General features: G+C 43.7%; 2 protein-coding genes across 2 annotated transcripts; both read left to right on the forward strand.

Moving 5' to 3' along the window:
• Positions 1–2098: 2098 nt before the first annotated feature.
• On the forward strand, positions 2099–3076 carry LOC101572530 (olfactory receptor 4C6-like). Its single transcript, XM_004646933.1, has one exon. It carries the CDS (start codon positions 2099–2101, stop codon positions 3074–3076), a length of 978 nt encoding a protein of 325 aa, XP_004646990.1.
• Positions 3077–11845: 8769 nt separating this feature from the next.
• Positions 11846–12796, forward strand: LOC101572928 (olfactory receptor 5D18-like). The gene has a single exon (XM_004646934.2). It carries the CDS (start codon positions 11846–11848, stop codon positions 12794–12796), a length of 951 nt encoding a protein of 316 aa, XP_004646991.1.
• The last annotated feature ends 2830 nt before the right edge of the window (positions 12797–15626 follow it).

A 15626-nucleotide genomic window follows, 5' to 3' on the forward strand; every position in this document is an offset into this window, starting at 1 on the left:
CACAGTTGCTCTAAGCCTCAGATGCTGCCTTGGAGAATCAGACAATCATCAGAAAGGATGTTGCTGATCATTCAGTAAGTGAAAGTCCTTCGCAGCTGGCTCAGAAGGAGGGAGCTGTGCAAACAGTGCAGCCGTGGTTCCTATCTTATCATTCCCCTGCTGCAGAAACTGAGGCATGGGGCCATGCAGATGACAAAGCAGCTTTGCTGTGGCCTGCCTCAGACTAGGGGAAGGTTTGCTATGTCTGGGTCCAGAGACATTCCCTGCAAACAGAAAGTTGGCAGAAGAAAGAAATTGGGCATGACCCAGCAGGAAGCAGCTGAGACTGAGTACAGTTAAAATAAAGAGTGTAGGGCTGGCCAGATAGCTCAGCAGATTAGAGCACTTGCTTAGGCAGATGCAGGGACTCGGGTTCGATCCCCACCATGCCGTGCTGGCCCAGCCCTTGGGGAGCACTGAGACAGCAAGTGAGACTGGCGTGGTGGTGCTCGCCTGTAATCCCAGCACTTGGGAGACTGGAAACAGGAGGATCACTACGAGTCCGATCTGTGTTGAGACTCTGTAGACCCTGCACTAAATACATAAGAAGAGTGTAGAAGAGAGATATGACATCCGTTACATAAGGAGGACAGAAGCTGGATGCCTAGAAGAAAAGTTCACGGCTCTGTATTAAGTTACAAGGTTTCGGGAGACAGGTGCAGGTCTCCCCAGGCCAGCGGCCTCTGGAATTCTGGTGGCACACACTTGTGCTGGGCCACAGGCGCTGGGTGGCGTGGGGGTGATCCAAGTGTGCTGCACCTCCTGCGCACTTAGTTTCTGTTACTATTACACACACAAGGTAATAATAATACAAGCCTCCCTAAGGCGAAGTCCGCGAGAGCCCTGAGCTTGGTTTTCTGCACCTAGACAGCGGGTGATGGGAGACACCGACACCTGAGGAGTAGTACCCAAGTCCAGTCTACTCAATCTCGCTCTGGCCTGCCCCCGAGGATTATGGATTGTCACTTGCCACTCGCCGGAATCTGCAAGCATCATTCCGAGAGATGCAGCAGAGCCAGAAGCTGTGTGACCAAAACACTTGTTTTGCACGCGCAAGCTAAATAACTGATGTGAGAGATGTAAACCTTTAGTCTTGCCTTACCCAGGGCGTGGCGACAGCATTCTCCCCATCACTGTGGTGAGTCCTGCAGCCCTGACCCAAAGCCCAGCGGCACAACCCACCTGCACGTTCCCTCTTTTGTCGGATCGTCATGACTGGGAATGCTTTGCTCCATGCAGGGCACAAAGAAAGTGGAGGAAATGAATCAGGCTGATGCTGGTTCTAATCAGCTCCACTGTGAATTCAAAGACCAGCTGGGTCTTCGCAGAGTGTAATTGCTATGAACAATCAATGTGTCAGTTGAGATCTTATAGTCTCTATTTTTAGGTATTCATTGGTCTTTTGAATTTTAGAAGCAACAGATAGATCTACAAAAACACTAACATGTTTTTAAGAGCACAAGAAGAAAAATTCATGTCAGTGGGCAGCTTTCAAGATAACCATTGTGGGGTACAAGCTCCAGCATGGTGGTTAAGGAATGATGGCCTCTGAGGACAGCAGCCAGGGACGTAGTGCTATTCGTGAGCACTGAATCTGGAAGTGGAACATGCAGTCCATATCAGACACACTGTCCACTAGGTTGGGGGCCTGGCTTAAGTTTCCTGAATCATGTGAGTCGATTTCCTTATCTGTAACGTGAAGCCAGCCACAGGGACTCTCATATTCGGAATGCAGGAAACTTCTGAAAGAAGCTGAGTACTACTACTAAGAATAATGCTAAAGGTAGAAAAGGAAGAAACCGGCTTTAACCTGGAACAACAATTTTAAAAGACAGCAAAAAAGCCATGGGGAAATGTTGCCTTTATGAAGAATCCATCTGTAAAGTCTTCATTTAGCATATTTTCTTTAAGCTCAACTTGAGGATGGTGAATAAATGGATGAATAAGAAATACCATGGAACCCTGAAAATGTAGGAAGTCAATTTGAACAGTCATAAGTTGTGTGCTTCTTTTTCAGATTGCCCAAATTCTCTTTTCTTTAGGTTCTCCAACCAGAGAGATGGAACACAAACACAATGTCACAGAGTTCATTCTTCTGGGTCTTACAGAGAATGCAGAGCTGCGGAGACTACTGTCAGCCACGTTTCTAATCATGTACGTGATCATGGTGCTGGGAAATCTCCTCATCATGGCAACCGTGATCACCAGTCCGAGTCTGAGATCCCCCATGTACTTTTTCCTCACCTTTCTGTCCCTTTTGGACGTCACCTACTCATCCGTCATTACCCCTAAGCTGATTGTGGACTCCCTCTCTGAGAGCACCACCACCACCATCTCCTTCGAGGGCTGCATGAGCCAGCTCTTCGCAGAGCATTTCTTCGGTGGAGTGGGGATCATCCTCCTCCTGGTGATGGCCTACGACCGCTACGTGGCCATCTGTAAGCCGCTGCACTACGTGACCATCATGAGGCCGTGGATATGCTGCTTGTTAATGGTGGTGGCTTGGGCAGCGGGATTCCTGCACGCAACAGTTCAGCTTCTCTTCATGTATCAAATACCCTTCTGTGGCCCCAATGTCATCGATCACTTCATATGCGACTTGTTCCAGTTGCTGACCCTGGCCTGCATGGACACCCGCACGCTGGGCCTCTGGGTCATCCTCAACAGTGGCGTCATGTGCATGGCGATCTTCCTCATCCTCATTGCCTCCTACGTAGTCATCCTACGTTCTCTGGCATCTCACAACCTCGAAGGGAGGCGCAAGGCCCTCTCCACCTGCGGCTCCCACCTCACAGTGGTGGTGCTGTTCTTTGTGCCATGCATTTTCCTGTATGTGAGGCCTGTGGCCACTTACCCCATTGACAAAGCCATGGCTGTGTCAGACTCCATCGTCACACCCACGCTGAACCCCCTGATCTACACTCTGAGAAACGCAGAGGTGAAAGCAGCCATGCAGGGACTGTGGAGGAGAAAGGAGACCCCAGCCGGCAGCTGGTCGCCCTGCTGTGCACAGCGTGCTTTCCGTAGATGGAACTGAGCTTTTGCAAAAGGGCAGTGGACCGAGAGATGCACAGGGGAAGGGAGGGGAGGACAAGAAGGAGTGAAAAGAGCGAGGATGTGTTCTGTGCATGTACGGCCTCCATGATGAATGGAGCCATTACCTACAGGAGAAAGGTACTAATAAAATAGCTGTAGGCATGAAAAATAAATTATTAATCATTTGCTCAGAAATTCATGGGGACTAAGGCTGTGCATTCTCTACTGAAAATCAACAGGATCTTCTATATTTTAAAAAAATTAAATCTACCTTATGACTTAGAGCATTTACAGTTTAGGGCTTCTGGAACTCTCCCACATTCCCCTTGGCTTCTCCCAGCTATAGAAAGGCCCTGCCCTGGCCCAGAGCACTCCGCTCACCCTCCTCCAACCTCGCCTCTCCAGGCCCACTGTGAAGTTCTCCCTGCTTCTCCGTCTGTTCTCCAGCAGTGCTGATTTTCCCAGCTGCCCCAAGAGCTCAGCCAGCCCTTCTCTCCGCAGGCCTCCTGCTTCTCCCTAACTCAAATGTGCCCTTTTCCCCAGGCACTGGTCTCGCTAAGGTCACACTAAGTGCGGCCTTTCGGGGAAGGCTTTCTATAATTGCCGAATCTTCATTGCTGTCTTAATTCAGCATTTTCATTTCCTTAGGACCAGCGGCCAAGTTGTCAGCATTTTGATGTACTCGTGGGCTGAGTGGAACTATCTTTCACCCCTCTCGCTAGAGTAGACGTTTGTGAGAGACAGACTTCTGTTCCTATGATGTGTTCTGGGTTTACTAGGTCTGTAATAACTATCTGTTAAGTGATTCTAGACTCTAACAGCCATTTATTTCTTTGTAATCAAATTCCAGCAGAAGTCGAAGGAGACTATCAGTATGTAACTAAAAATAAACAAGGGACATAATCTGAGGGATGGTTAGAGAAAGTTCGCAGGGAAGGAAAGCTGCAGGCATTTCTTGGCAGGCCCATCTTGGAGGGGGATTCTCTTGGTAGAATGTTTGTGCAGCTCAACGAATTCAGAACTTGACATATATGATTGATCCTTCAAGTTTCTCCTGTGGATCAGCTGTTACTTGGGTGAGTTTGGTTTTGTGAGTGCATTGACATTTTGTCTCACAGATTATTTTATTTTTTCTTTATCCCGTACTTTAACATTTTAACTATACAATGGGAGGACATTCTTTTGAATTACATTTGGGTGGGGTTCTAAATGCCTGCTGTGTCCAGAAATTTACTGCTATTAAAGAACACAGTAATCTTTGTTATTATTTTACTGAATAGCATTTCCTTGACTTTAGCCTTATTTTAATGACCTATTTTATTCCCTAAACTCCTACATTTAGTTTTTCAATGGTATTCCAGGTGTTTTGCATATTTTGAGGAGGGCCAGGGAGATGGCTCAGTAGAATAAGCACTCGCCTGGCAAGCGCAGGGTCCTGAGTTCAATCCCTGGTATTAGAAAAAAAAAAAAAAAAAAGTAATGCATGCTGTAAGCTGGCTTAATCAACTCTGTTTTGTAACAAGCTTTGTAAAACCTCTGTTTTGTAAAACCTTGGTCTCTTTTGTAAACTCCCACCCATGCCTAACCGTGAAATGTGACTGCTTGTGCAGATAAGAAAATGTTTCTCAGCATACCAAGAACTGGGTTAAAGTGTCACTAGATGTGCTTCTGACTACCAGAACAAAAACAACGCCTGAGCCAAATAAGGACAGACTCCTGCAAGGTTGGCGGAATGCGACCTCATCTGCAGGAGCAGAGTTAACCCTTGGTCATGACTAACTCTGTAGAACTCCACCCTCTTGCCTCTACTTGTGTGGATTTCTGCTTTAAAGCTGTGCGTCACCTCGACTGGGGGACGCACTCTTGTCAGGTTCTGAGGAGAGTGTTGCCGCTGAGCTCAGCTAATAAAGCGCTCCAAATTTCTTCTTTGGTTTCGGTGTCTACTGGTTTTGTGGCACGCCACAGTACCTATTTTGTCTATAATTTATTCTTTTTAATTTATTGCTGCAAAACCGCAACACGTAATTGTTCCCACCTTCAAGCCTTGAAATTTTAACTTTTGCTTCATCTAGCCTATTAGTGAAGATTTCAGTGGCGTTTTAGTTCAAATTTTTCAGCTTTTTATTTCCAAGATTTTTTAATTTTTATTTTTTGAAATCTTCCTCTTTTATTATTCTTTTATGCCAATTATTCTTCCTTTGGTCACTTTTGCAATCATTTTAAACTGTTTGACTGATACTTTGCCATCTTCGGTGTTACGCGAATCAGTAACTACGAGAGTATCAACATTTGGAAGGCTCGTTTCCCTTGCTTGTTTCTTATATAGAACAAATACATTGAGATTTCTATGCTTTCGTTAGTTTCTGCTTCTCTTTTTCCTAGAAACGAGTATGCTTCCATCGGGGAATTGATACAGAAGTTAGGATGGAATTCTCTTACTGTCTTATGTCAGGCCGTCTTGGGAATGTTTTTCTTTTCTTAAGAGCATTTCCTGAAGGTAATAGCTGGGTCAAATGGAGCCTCTAGACTTAGCTTCCTGAGGAATCTCCACTCTGATTTCCACAGTGGTTGCCCCAGTCTACACGCCCAGCAATGGGGGAGAAGCTTCCTTTTTCCCCACCGCCGCTCCAGCATAGGACCCCAGAATGTGTTTACTGGACCTCTGTGAATGCTTCTCTTTTTCATCAATTAAGTTTATTGATACTATTTAGGTACACAAAATGATTATGTCCATCATAGGGAATTTGTACCCATACAAGATATTTTGTTTGTTTTTTGTTTTCTTTTCTGACCAGCTCAGCCTGCCCTAGAGGTGGGGCTGGAGTGGCATATGGTGTCGGGGATCCAACTGCGGTCTGTGTGGTTGCCTAAGAATGCCTAAGCAGGCACTTTAGACCCCTGAGCTATCTCGCTGCCCCCACAAGATATGTTTTGATTCTTCTTTTTTTTTTTTTTTAATACTCTTTCCTCCTTTCAACCCATCTTCCCCTTTCTATTTATAAAAAATTGCTTCTGTTTTATCGTTTTTTAAAATCATTTTTCTGGGGCTGGCCTGACAGCTCTGCAGACTGAAGCACCCCCTAAGCAGAGTGCAGTGGCCAGTGTTGGATTCCCCAGCGGCTGTGCTGGCCTCACCCACAGGGCGCGCTGAGATGGCGATTGAGTCTGGGCCTGGTGGTGCATACCTGTAATCCCAGTGCTTGGGAGGCTGAAAACAGGAGAATCACTACAAGCCCGATCTGTGTAGTAAGACCCTGTGAACCCTGTACTAAAACGCATAAAATAATAATAACAATAATTTTCCTTTGCCCTTCGTCCTTCTCCCCTCCTCCAACCTTAGCTCTTTCCTTTGAACACTTTCTTCCCATTTCACAATATTACTGTGCAGATCATGGTCTCAGCTGGTGCGGGGTGCCTTGCAGACGTAGTGCTGAAGAGAGGTGTCTTGCAGGGCTCTGCTGTTTCAGTGAGGCGTGAGACTTGACCCCCCGATGGAGCTAACACGGAATGAGGTTGCAAGCCAGGTGCTTCTGTCCGCCGTCATAGAGGCTGAGCACAGGTCAAGGCTGCCGTGGGCCAGGTCAGGCCTGATGTGGGGTGTGCCTTCCCTCCATGGGTGGTGGTGCATCTCTGTGGCTCCTCACTCAGGGAGCGCGCTGGTGACCCCGAGCCCTGTCCTCAGCACTGCTCAGAAGGAAAACAACACAAAACAGCACAAGCCCCACATGCAAGCAAATGGGATCTCCCAAGATAAAAAGAAGCAAAGGAGAAAATATAACCCATTACCTATAACCAAAAGGACAAAGACACACTATACAGTACTCTAAAACAAAAGTGGCAATTAATAAAACAAAGCCTAACCAAAACAAATGAAAAAATAGAATTAGTGTAAAAGAGAGAGAGGAAATAGTAAGGAAATGAAATAGGAAAATATTTAAAATAACAGGAATGGGCGGAACAAAAAAGAGAGATTAAGATTATCAACTGTAAGAGCAAACAACGGCAGGACACAGTTGATTAAAAGCATGGAGAATGGTGCTGAGCGTGGGGGTTCATGCGGGTCATCACGGTACGCAGTAGGCTGAGGCAGGAAGATCAGAAAGTTGAGGCCAGCCCGGGTTACATATGAGTTCAAAGCCAGTGTGCTAAAATAGTGCAAAATTTAAAAAGGAAAATAAACAAAATACAGACACCGGAAGATAGGTTGGATGGAGGAAAAGTGGAAAGAGAAAGAGAAAGACTGAAACTCAGAGAGACACTAAACCACAAATCTGCTCCGAAGCCCTTCCCCGCCTCGCACCCATCCCTGTCCCCTGCTCAGGCCTTTCTTCAGACTGGCAGAGTGCACCAGCAATGGGATGGAAAACGTGCAGCTTTCACATTTGTTCCCCGCTTCTCAGCTGTGTCCAAGCCACTCAGCGAGGGCACAGGCTGTGGCTCACGTCTGTCCAGAGCACAGAGAGAACATGGCCACAGCCTGGGCTTTCTGGGGGAAAGCTAGCACGCGCACAAGGGCCACAGCCATCACCTGAGGGGAGAAGCCCACATCTGCTCACAGGTGTCACTGCGCCATGCGGCCTGCAGCTGCCTTTATCCTCTAGTCCTGGCCCACATTCACACTCGACATCTCCAAAATAAGATGGATAAGCAAAGGGGAACATGAAGTGTGCTCGTCACCCTTTGATTCCATTACGTTGAGGTTAAAGGAACAGATATGGCCATGTTTTTGTTGCTGTATTTTTCCTCCAAGATGTTCAGAAGTACAATCTCTGTATAGAGGCAGGTGGTCTATTTTAGTGTTTCCTTAAGACATGAATATCAGAATACTCTTGGCTTAGAAGAAATTTCATTTTAATTAGCAGAAGAAACATTTCCTCCGATCTTTTGATTCGGAGCTTATGACAACAAACGCCAATTCTCCAGGGTCTAGTTCCCCAAAGCCCAGCACTTACATGTGAAACAAACAACAAGGTCATAAATCTAGCTTCAATGTCTGAATCGTCCACAAAGACATCTCAAAATCCCTCCAAAATTCTTGATCATTTGAAAAATTTTAGTTGCCTTATTCCTTGGATTCTATTTTGCAAGAGTCACCCACTGCCTTTGAAGGAATAGTACAAGCCTTAAGAAAATTTTAATTTTGAGGGAGATTGTGCAGAGGTTATTAATAATGGCCAGGATGTAATCAGTCTAAAGTGCACAACAGCTAATTCTGTCTGCCGGTGAGTACCTGCAATGCTGGGCACGTTTCATTCTCATGATATACACTGATATCTGGAAAAGCATTCGGGAGGAATAAATGTAGGTGAGCTGAAGGACAGTAAGATCAACTTAACCAGTAGGTTAAACATCGCAAACTCTATGTCTACGATCATTTTGCAGAATTTGAAATACTATTCTTCCGTGCTATGTTAAATACACACTTAGGGGTTTTAAAAGAAATTTTCAGTGCAAGTTTTGTCATCTTGAAATGTAATCAAGTCATGAAAAATAGGGTAAAACATATAAAGAAGTGAAATTTAAAAATATGCACATCTTTGTAAAGATGGTGATAACACAGGTGCTAAAAAAGAGTGCAGGTGAAAATAGCTATATTTGGAATGTCCACACATTCTTTTTGGAAGAGCTATGGAAGAAACTTACCATTTAAATAGGATATAATTAAAAGCACTAAAGGAAAAACAGGGTAATCCTAGTAGCCTGGAAAGACAAATATTTTATAGAACAAATTTAAAAAGTCATGGCATCCATAGCGTTGTATTAGTGGTCAAATATTTGACAGTGACGTTGCCGAAACCCACGTGACACGCTTTCCCACGTGAGCCTTTCCTGTTGCCCCAACAGGCGCCGGAGCTACCGCACTGAAGGCTGAAGAAGACTGGACTGCAGCCCCAGGGGCTGCCAAGGACTGTTGTGTCTGTGACGGCTGGTGGCAGGCGGAAGCGAGGGGAAGGGGTACTTCAAGCTACATTCTCTTCTGACTTTATAAAAGCCATAACTTCAGTTTATAAAATAACAACTACTAAGAGCAAGGTGATAGTGTTATACCAGTGGGAAAATTAGGATAATCTATCACTGCATGGGAAATCATTAAAACTTTAAAATAAAAAGATGGAAGTTATTTCAGGTACACTTTAAAATAAAAAGATGAAAGTTAATTCAGGTAAAGCTAAAAGCACTGTTGAATGTAAACCATAGGACCTCTTTTGTTTCTACTTCTATAAATATAAGAACACTTGATCTAGTTCGGACCCCGTGTCCTCCACAGTCCACTGCTTAAATAGGCCCAAACGACACCAGGACAGCTTTGTTAAATATGTCCTGGGGTCCTTGCTCTCCAAGTTTTAGAGATGTGTAAGGAGGATCCGCTTTAGGCTTTGAACTCTCCCACTTTGTGATGGCTCTTTGTGCTTATTAAATTAAAATCATATGCTAACACACTGTGGATCTTCTCCCAGAGATGAGCAGAAAGAAAATTTAATGGAATATCAACAAAATTCCCAACTCATAATGGGGTATATAAAGTTGGAATCAACAGTGATCAGAGGGCCGGGGAGATAGCTCAGTAGAATAAGCACTTGCCTGGCAAGCACAGGGTCCTCCTGAGTTCAATCTTTGGTACTGAAAAAAAAAAATGGTTAGCAGTAATATTAAGGACAACTGAAAAGACAGTGAAGGTTCTGTGTGGACAGGCCTGTAGAAGGCAAGAACTAGGGTCCGTACTGTCAAGGAGAAGGTGCAGGCAGTCAGCAGCGGGAGTGAGAGGATCGAGCGTGGTGTAACAATAGCAATAATGCGCAATCTTCAACTTTCTCCAAAAGCTGTAGGCCTATAACCACGGATGCCTGGGCTAGAAGCACTGAGGTACAAACGTGGGCACAGTAGTGCCTTGTGCTGAGTTCACAAGGCTAACTGCATGTTCTAAGTCAGAAACAAGGCAAGTAGCAGCAGGTAATTGAGCTCATTCTATCTAGACTTAGATTTTCTTGGGATACTGAGCCTGGTTAGTTAGCAGTTGAGAAAGATTATTGTTGTATCCTGAATATTGTTATAACAAGTAGACTTTCCAGGTTAACTCGTAACCATTTGGAGAAGTAAATAATGGAACAAACAAGCAAAAAATAGTCAAGATTTAGCCTACAAAAAAAGCAGTATCTGAAATATTTGATATTCTGTAATGTGAAAACCTGCAAAGATACTGAAAAACTCTTTGTTTTTAAACTTTGTCTGTTATTCTTTTGACATTGGTTCACAGACTCTTAGATAGTTGCTGTGTTACTACTAGACAGCCTCTGAGCTAATCGGTCAGGAATTCAGTCTCCATGCCAACTAGCAGCCCCTCACTGATACCTTGGTCTCAACAGGCTTTCTTACAGTAGACCCAGGTTTTCATCAGAAGTCTCAGCCCACATGGCTGCAACCCGATCAGAATAAGCTACGTTCCTGAGTATAAAAGCAGGACTTCTTTTATCAATGCAGGTGGCAACGTGAGCAACACTCACCAAGGTCCACCCAGTTCCTGATGTTGTGCGCAACGCTTTGGGGACAGTGGCGCTCTGCACCTGGGGACAGCGGTGGTGGATCTCCTTCACAGGAGACTCAGTTGCTGTGGACAAGATCACAAGGGGGCCAGTCCTTAGACGTGCTTGAGAAGGCGCATCATAGTGCTTGGGTCTTCACAACCCCTTGCAGGGTCCATGCTGTACTCAGAATTCATCACATGGAATATCTGATAATCACACTCGTGCAGGTAAACAAAAGCAGAAAATTCACATGTTGCAATCTTACGTGTTTTGTCTTTCATTCTTGGCCTCCCCATCTAAGCTAGGAACATGAAAAGAAGTCTGGTTCTTTTATAAGAGATGTACTTATTATACGACTTTATTTGTATAGTTTATAATTTTTAGAGATTATTTTATCTCTGTTTAACGGGCTATGTACAACAAACCAGTCACATAACCAACAGAAGGTGACCAATACACATTTAAGGATATCTCCAGGACAGTTTGTCAGGCTAGAGCCGTAGCTCAGTAACCTAAGTGCCTGTCTGGCAAGCTCAAGGTCCAGAGTTCAATACCTGGTACCAAAAAAATAAAAACAAAAATAAAAAACACAATAGTCAGTCAGGTAATTATATTTTGTCATTTAAAGCCTATCAGTAACTATACAGTAGACATAAAATTGAAGTAAGATCAATATTATTGGAAAAATTGATCAAATTACCTAGGGTCCCTCTTAAGTAGATTTAAATTCTTTAAAATAATATATGCCAGAAAAGGGTCAAAATTCAGTATATCACTACAGATCTGAGTATATCAGACAAGACATATTTATCCTCCTTCAAAATTATTTTCCATATTTTTATTTGTGTGTTAAAAGACTTGGTCTTTCTAAAGTCTCCGCATCCATCCGATTAACATGTGATTGAGTTTGCTTTCTCCTTTAATTTCTTCAAAATATACTTTTCCCTGATTATCACTGACTACTCTCAGCAGTACTAACTTTTGATTCCTATAAACAGCAATGCTCATAACATCGCCTTGTGTAGATGACATCACTAAACTGCTGAAGGGCAACGCTAATTGCCCGGTGGAAGAAGTCAGAACGTAACAGCGTGGCACTCCAGAGCGAAGCGGAGCCCTCGCGACAGACAGCAGCGACCGCTCTCCGCTCCACTGGCTGGCGCAGAGCCCTGCCCAGCCCCGCCCACCCATCCTCCCACGCTCGGATGCTCAGCTTCCGCTCCATCTACTTTCCCTAATGCAGCATCATGCGGCTTACTTTGGGAAATCAGAGCTCCGTGACCTCGTTCATCCTGGTGGGCTTCTCCGAGTACCCACACCTCCAGGCCCCCCTCTTCCTGGTGTTCCTGACCATCTACACCATCACCCTGCTGGGGAACTTGGGCATAATAGTGGTCAGAAAGATCAACCCCAAGCTTCACACACCCATGTACTTTTTCCTCAGCCATCTTTCCTTCTTGGATATTTGCTATTCCAGCGTGTTTACACCCAAACTCTTAGAGATCTTAATTGTGGAAAACAAAACTATCTCCTTTAGGGGGTGCATGACACAATATTTCTTTGGCTGTGCGTATGTGATTACAGAGATGTTTCTGTTGGCGGCGATGGCCTATGACCGGTTCGTGGCCGTCTGTAACCCCCTGCTCTACACAGTCGCGATGTCTCCTAAGCTCTGTGCTCTCCTGGTAGCAGGGACTTACACGTGGGGGGGACTCTGCTCCTTGATAATCACATACTCTCTGGTGCAGCTGTCCTACTGTGAGTCTAACATCATAAATCACTTTGGCTGCGAGTACTCTGCTGTCCTCTCTGTGTCCTGCTCAGACCGCTCCTTCAGCCAGATGGTATGCTTCATCATTTCTATAGTCAGTGAAGCCGGCAGCCTCCTGATCATCCTTGCATCCTATGTCTTCATAGTTGTGACTATCATCCGCATGCCCTCCAAGGGGGGACTCCAGAAAGCCTTCTCCACCTGCGCCTCCCACCTGACAGCCATCAGCATCTTCCACGGCATCATCCTGCTTCTCTACTGTGTGCCCAGCTCCAAGAGCTCCTGGCTTTTTGTCAAAGTGGCCACTGCACTTTACACAGTCCTGGTCCCCATGCTGAATCCGCTCATCTACAGCCTCAGGAACAAGGATGTGAAAGACACGGTCGGGAGGATAATCAGCTCCAAGCTGCATTCTCAATCCACATAACTCAAACAAATGCATACTTATTTAGATCTTAACTTATATATCATGTTCTCACGGACATTATTATTATTTTAGCTTTTAAGCAAATTTATTATTGCATTGTAATCCATTAAGGTGTTGAAAATGCCACGGTTTCCCGTTTTGGAATGACATTACTTCCTGTAGTACAAACACATTGCACTTTTATCCATTTCATTTGAGTTTTAGAATGAGTTACAGCAAAACCCTGCACTGTGAGTCATTTGATTAGCAAATGTTCTGCAAGATGAACAAATATTTCTAATACAGTTAACTGGGTTAGCAGGCGAGGCCTTGCCATGAGCGGGGAGTGAGTGTGGCAGGATCGAGCCTGAACCAGGGCTCCCTCTCCTCCCCTAGCTGGCTGGCACTGGCTCTCGCTCTCACTCTCGCTCTCACGCGCCCTCGCCCCTGCATCCCCCTTTCCAGGGGATTGTGGCTGATCATCTTCCAAACACAAGAAGTCATGGAGGAGGTCTCATCTGCAGTAGAGGAGCAGAAAAGGGCAGAGGGGCCCCTCACTTCTCATGAGATTAGGGAAGGTGTAAAATGTGGGGAACAGTGCAAACCTTTGCAGGCAAGCTCCACCCAAATAAGGCCACAGCAACATGGGTGACAATTCTATTTATCACTCACGCAATGTCACATTTCTGCGAGGTCTTCTAAAGGAGGTCAAAGCAAGTATCACTGGACAGAGTCTTCACTAAAGATACACTAAAAGATTCCACTGAGCCAGCAGATGGCCTTAGTGACAGTGGGAGTCGTCCCACACAGTGACGCGCCTCTGTCTTGTCTCCTTCATAGAGCCACTAAGATTTTCAAAGTAAGTTCAGATTAATTCTTTTTTAATTTTAGTTTAAAAAGAAGAAAAAACAAACAAAGGCAAAAGCAAATCAATAAAGAACAACCAAGATGATACAGAATTTCAAAGCAAGGTGATAGAAAATTAAGAATCGTGGTTATATTACATGATCAAATCTTCAACGTAGCTGTTCAGATCACCAGACAGCATTTTTATTATTTTGTATTATATTGCTGTATTATAATTATTTGATATGAATATTTTCACACTGTGCAATAAATCACCTGAGTCTCCATTATTTCTTAAAGGGAAATTCACTTTGATGTTGGATTTGCTCTCAGTTAAAAGCATGTTTCCTGAATGAATTGTGTTCACAAACTAAGGTTTTGCTATATATTTCAACATTTCCCTACTGTACACTGCGGAAGCAAAGTGAAGACAGGAAGACTATTATAATATAATATAATATAATATAATATAATATAATATAATATAATATAATATAATGTATATATGACATTACGTATTAAAAATATATGCAAAATAAATCTCTGAAAATGCAGCTTAAATTGAACAGCTTCTTCACCTCTTCTGTTCTGGTTTTATTTTAAATTGTGCTTAGTGAAAGTTCAGCATACCTAGACTGCAGCCTTTGCTGGATTCACACTTCAGAGCATGTATTTCCACCCCTCTTTTGTTTTAACTTAGTACTAGATTTCAAGCAGGACCTTGGTTGGAAGTTAAGCAAGAAAATATTGGCTACTATCTACATGCATCACTCATATTTGTTATGCTTCAATAAAAGCTGTTGATAGACTTCCACTCGCTTGCCACAGTTCTCATGCTAGCTACTGAGACAAGACCGTGATTGTGACATTTTACTTTTTCATCCCACCTTCTCCCAGGAACTTATCTGCTGTTGGTCATGACTGACATTCTCTTGTTGCTCGAGCAAAGGAAAAACTCTTAAATACCACCGTTAAAAAAAATTAAAAAACAAAAGTGTCACCACTGGCTTCTCACAAACACACCATCAACTCCCACTGTTCTCTTCGGCATGGCCAGCAGGCTCAGCGTGCGTGCGCCGCTTGGGGAGCGCCACACGGCCCGCAAGGTCAGCAGGCAGCCCAGCCCGGCGTCCTTGCTGTCTAGACGTCTACGGGGAATTAGTCACCGATTACGCATTTAAGACTGCCTTGCCTGATTATTCCTCTCCCCATGTAATTCCAACTGTTTGCTAACATATAATGTATATTCTCTTTATATATATTTTGTATAAATATTATACATGTAGGTTAATTATATAAGTAAGATAAATCTCTGAAAATGTGGATTAAATCCAATTTATGTCATAGTTAAAATTTTAAATATATTTTAAAGTACTTGTTAAATGAACATTTAACTCCCACATATATCAACACATAGTAAATTACTACCCCCTAAAATCTGTAAATACCACTTTGCTTTCACTCTCAATAGCTAAAATAAAAACTTTAGCACATTAAGACACTATTCTTCTATACATTCTGCTACCAAAAGATAGCGTTTGTTTCCTGTTGACAAACTAATACTGCAGTGCTTGGCTCATGGGCCACATCTCACAACTTAGGAACACCTTTACATGCCACTGAAGGTGCTGTGTGTATTTGACAGTGACTTTATTCTTTTCCTTTTTTCTTTTTTTCTTTTATTGTGGTACCAGGGATCAAACTTGGGCCCTTGTGCTTGCCAGGCAGGCGCTTAACCCGCTGAGCAACATCCCTGGCCCTTGATAGTGATTTCGATGCTGCTCTTGTTTAATCTTTCATCATTTCATCAAGTGTTCCAGATTTTTTATGCCTTAGTCCAGTAGGATTACTTTGAATTTTTAAATTTTGGCTATAGTGCATGTAAGTATTGCTGCGGAATACAAAGTTACTTATTAGAGTGAGTTTTATATGTAGGACTATTGTGCCTATATTTAACCTTCAATTTTTCAAAAATTTTTTATTGAACATTTAATAACAGGTTGAA

Source organism: Octodon degus, unplaced genomic scaffold (genome assembly GCF_000260255.1).
Source record: "Octodon degus isolate 3935 unplaced genomic scaffold, OctDeg1.0 scaffold00283, whole genome shotgun sequence".
NCBI classification, from domain to species: domain Eukaryota; kingdom Metazoa; phylum Chordata; class Mammalia; order Rodentia; family Octodontidae; genus Octodon; species Octodon degus.

Coding starts and splice junctions, on each gene's coding strand:
- LOC101572530 (XM_004646933.1), top strand. CDS start 2,099: ATGGAACACAAACACAATGTCACAGAGTTCATTCTTCTGGGTCTTACA.
- LOC101572928 (XM_004646934.2), top strand. CDS start 11,846: ATGCGGCTTACTTTGGGAAATCAGAGCTCCGTGACCTCGTTCATCCTG.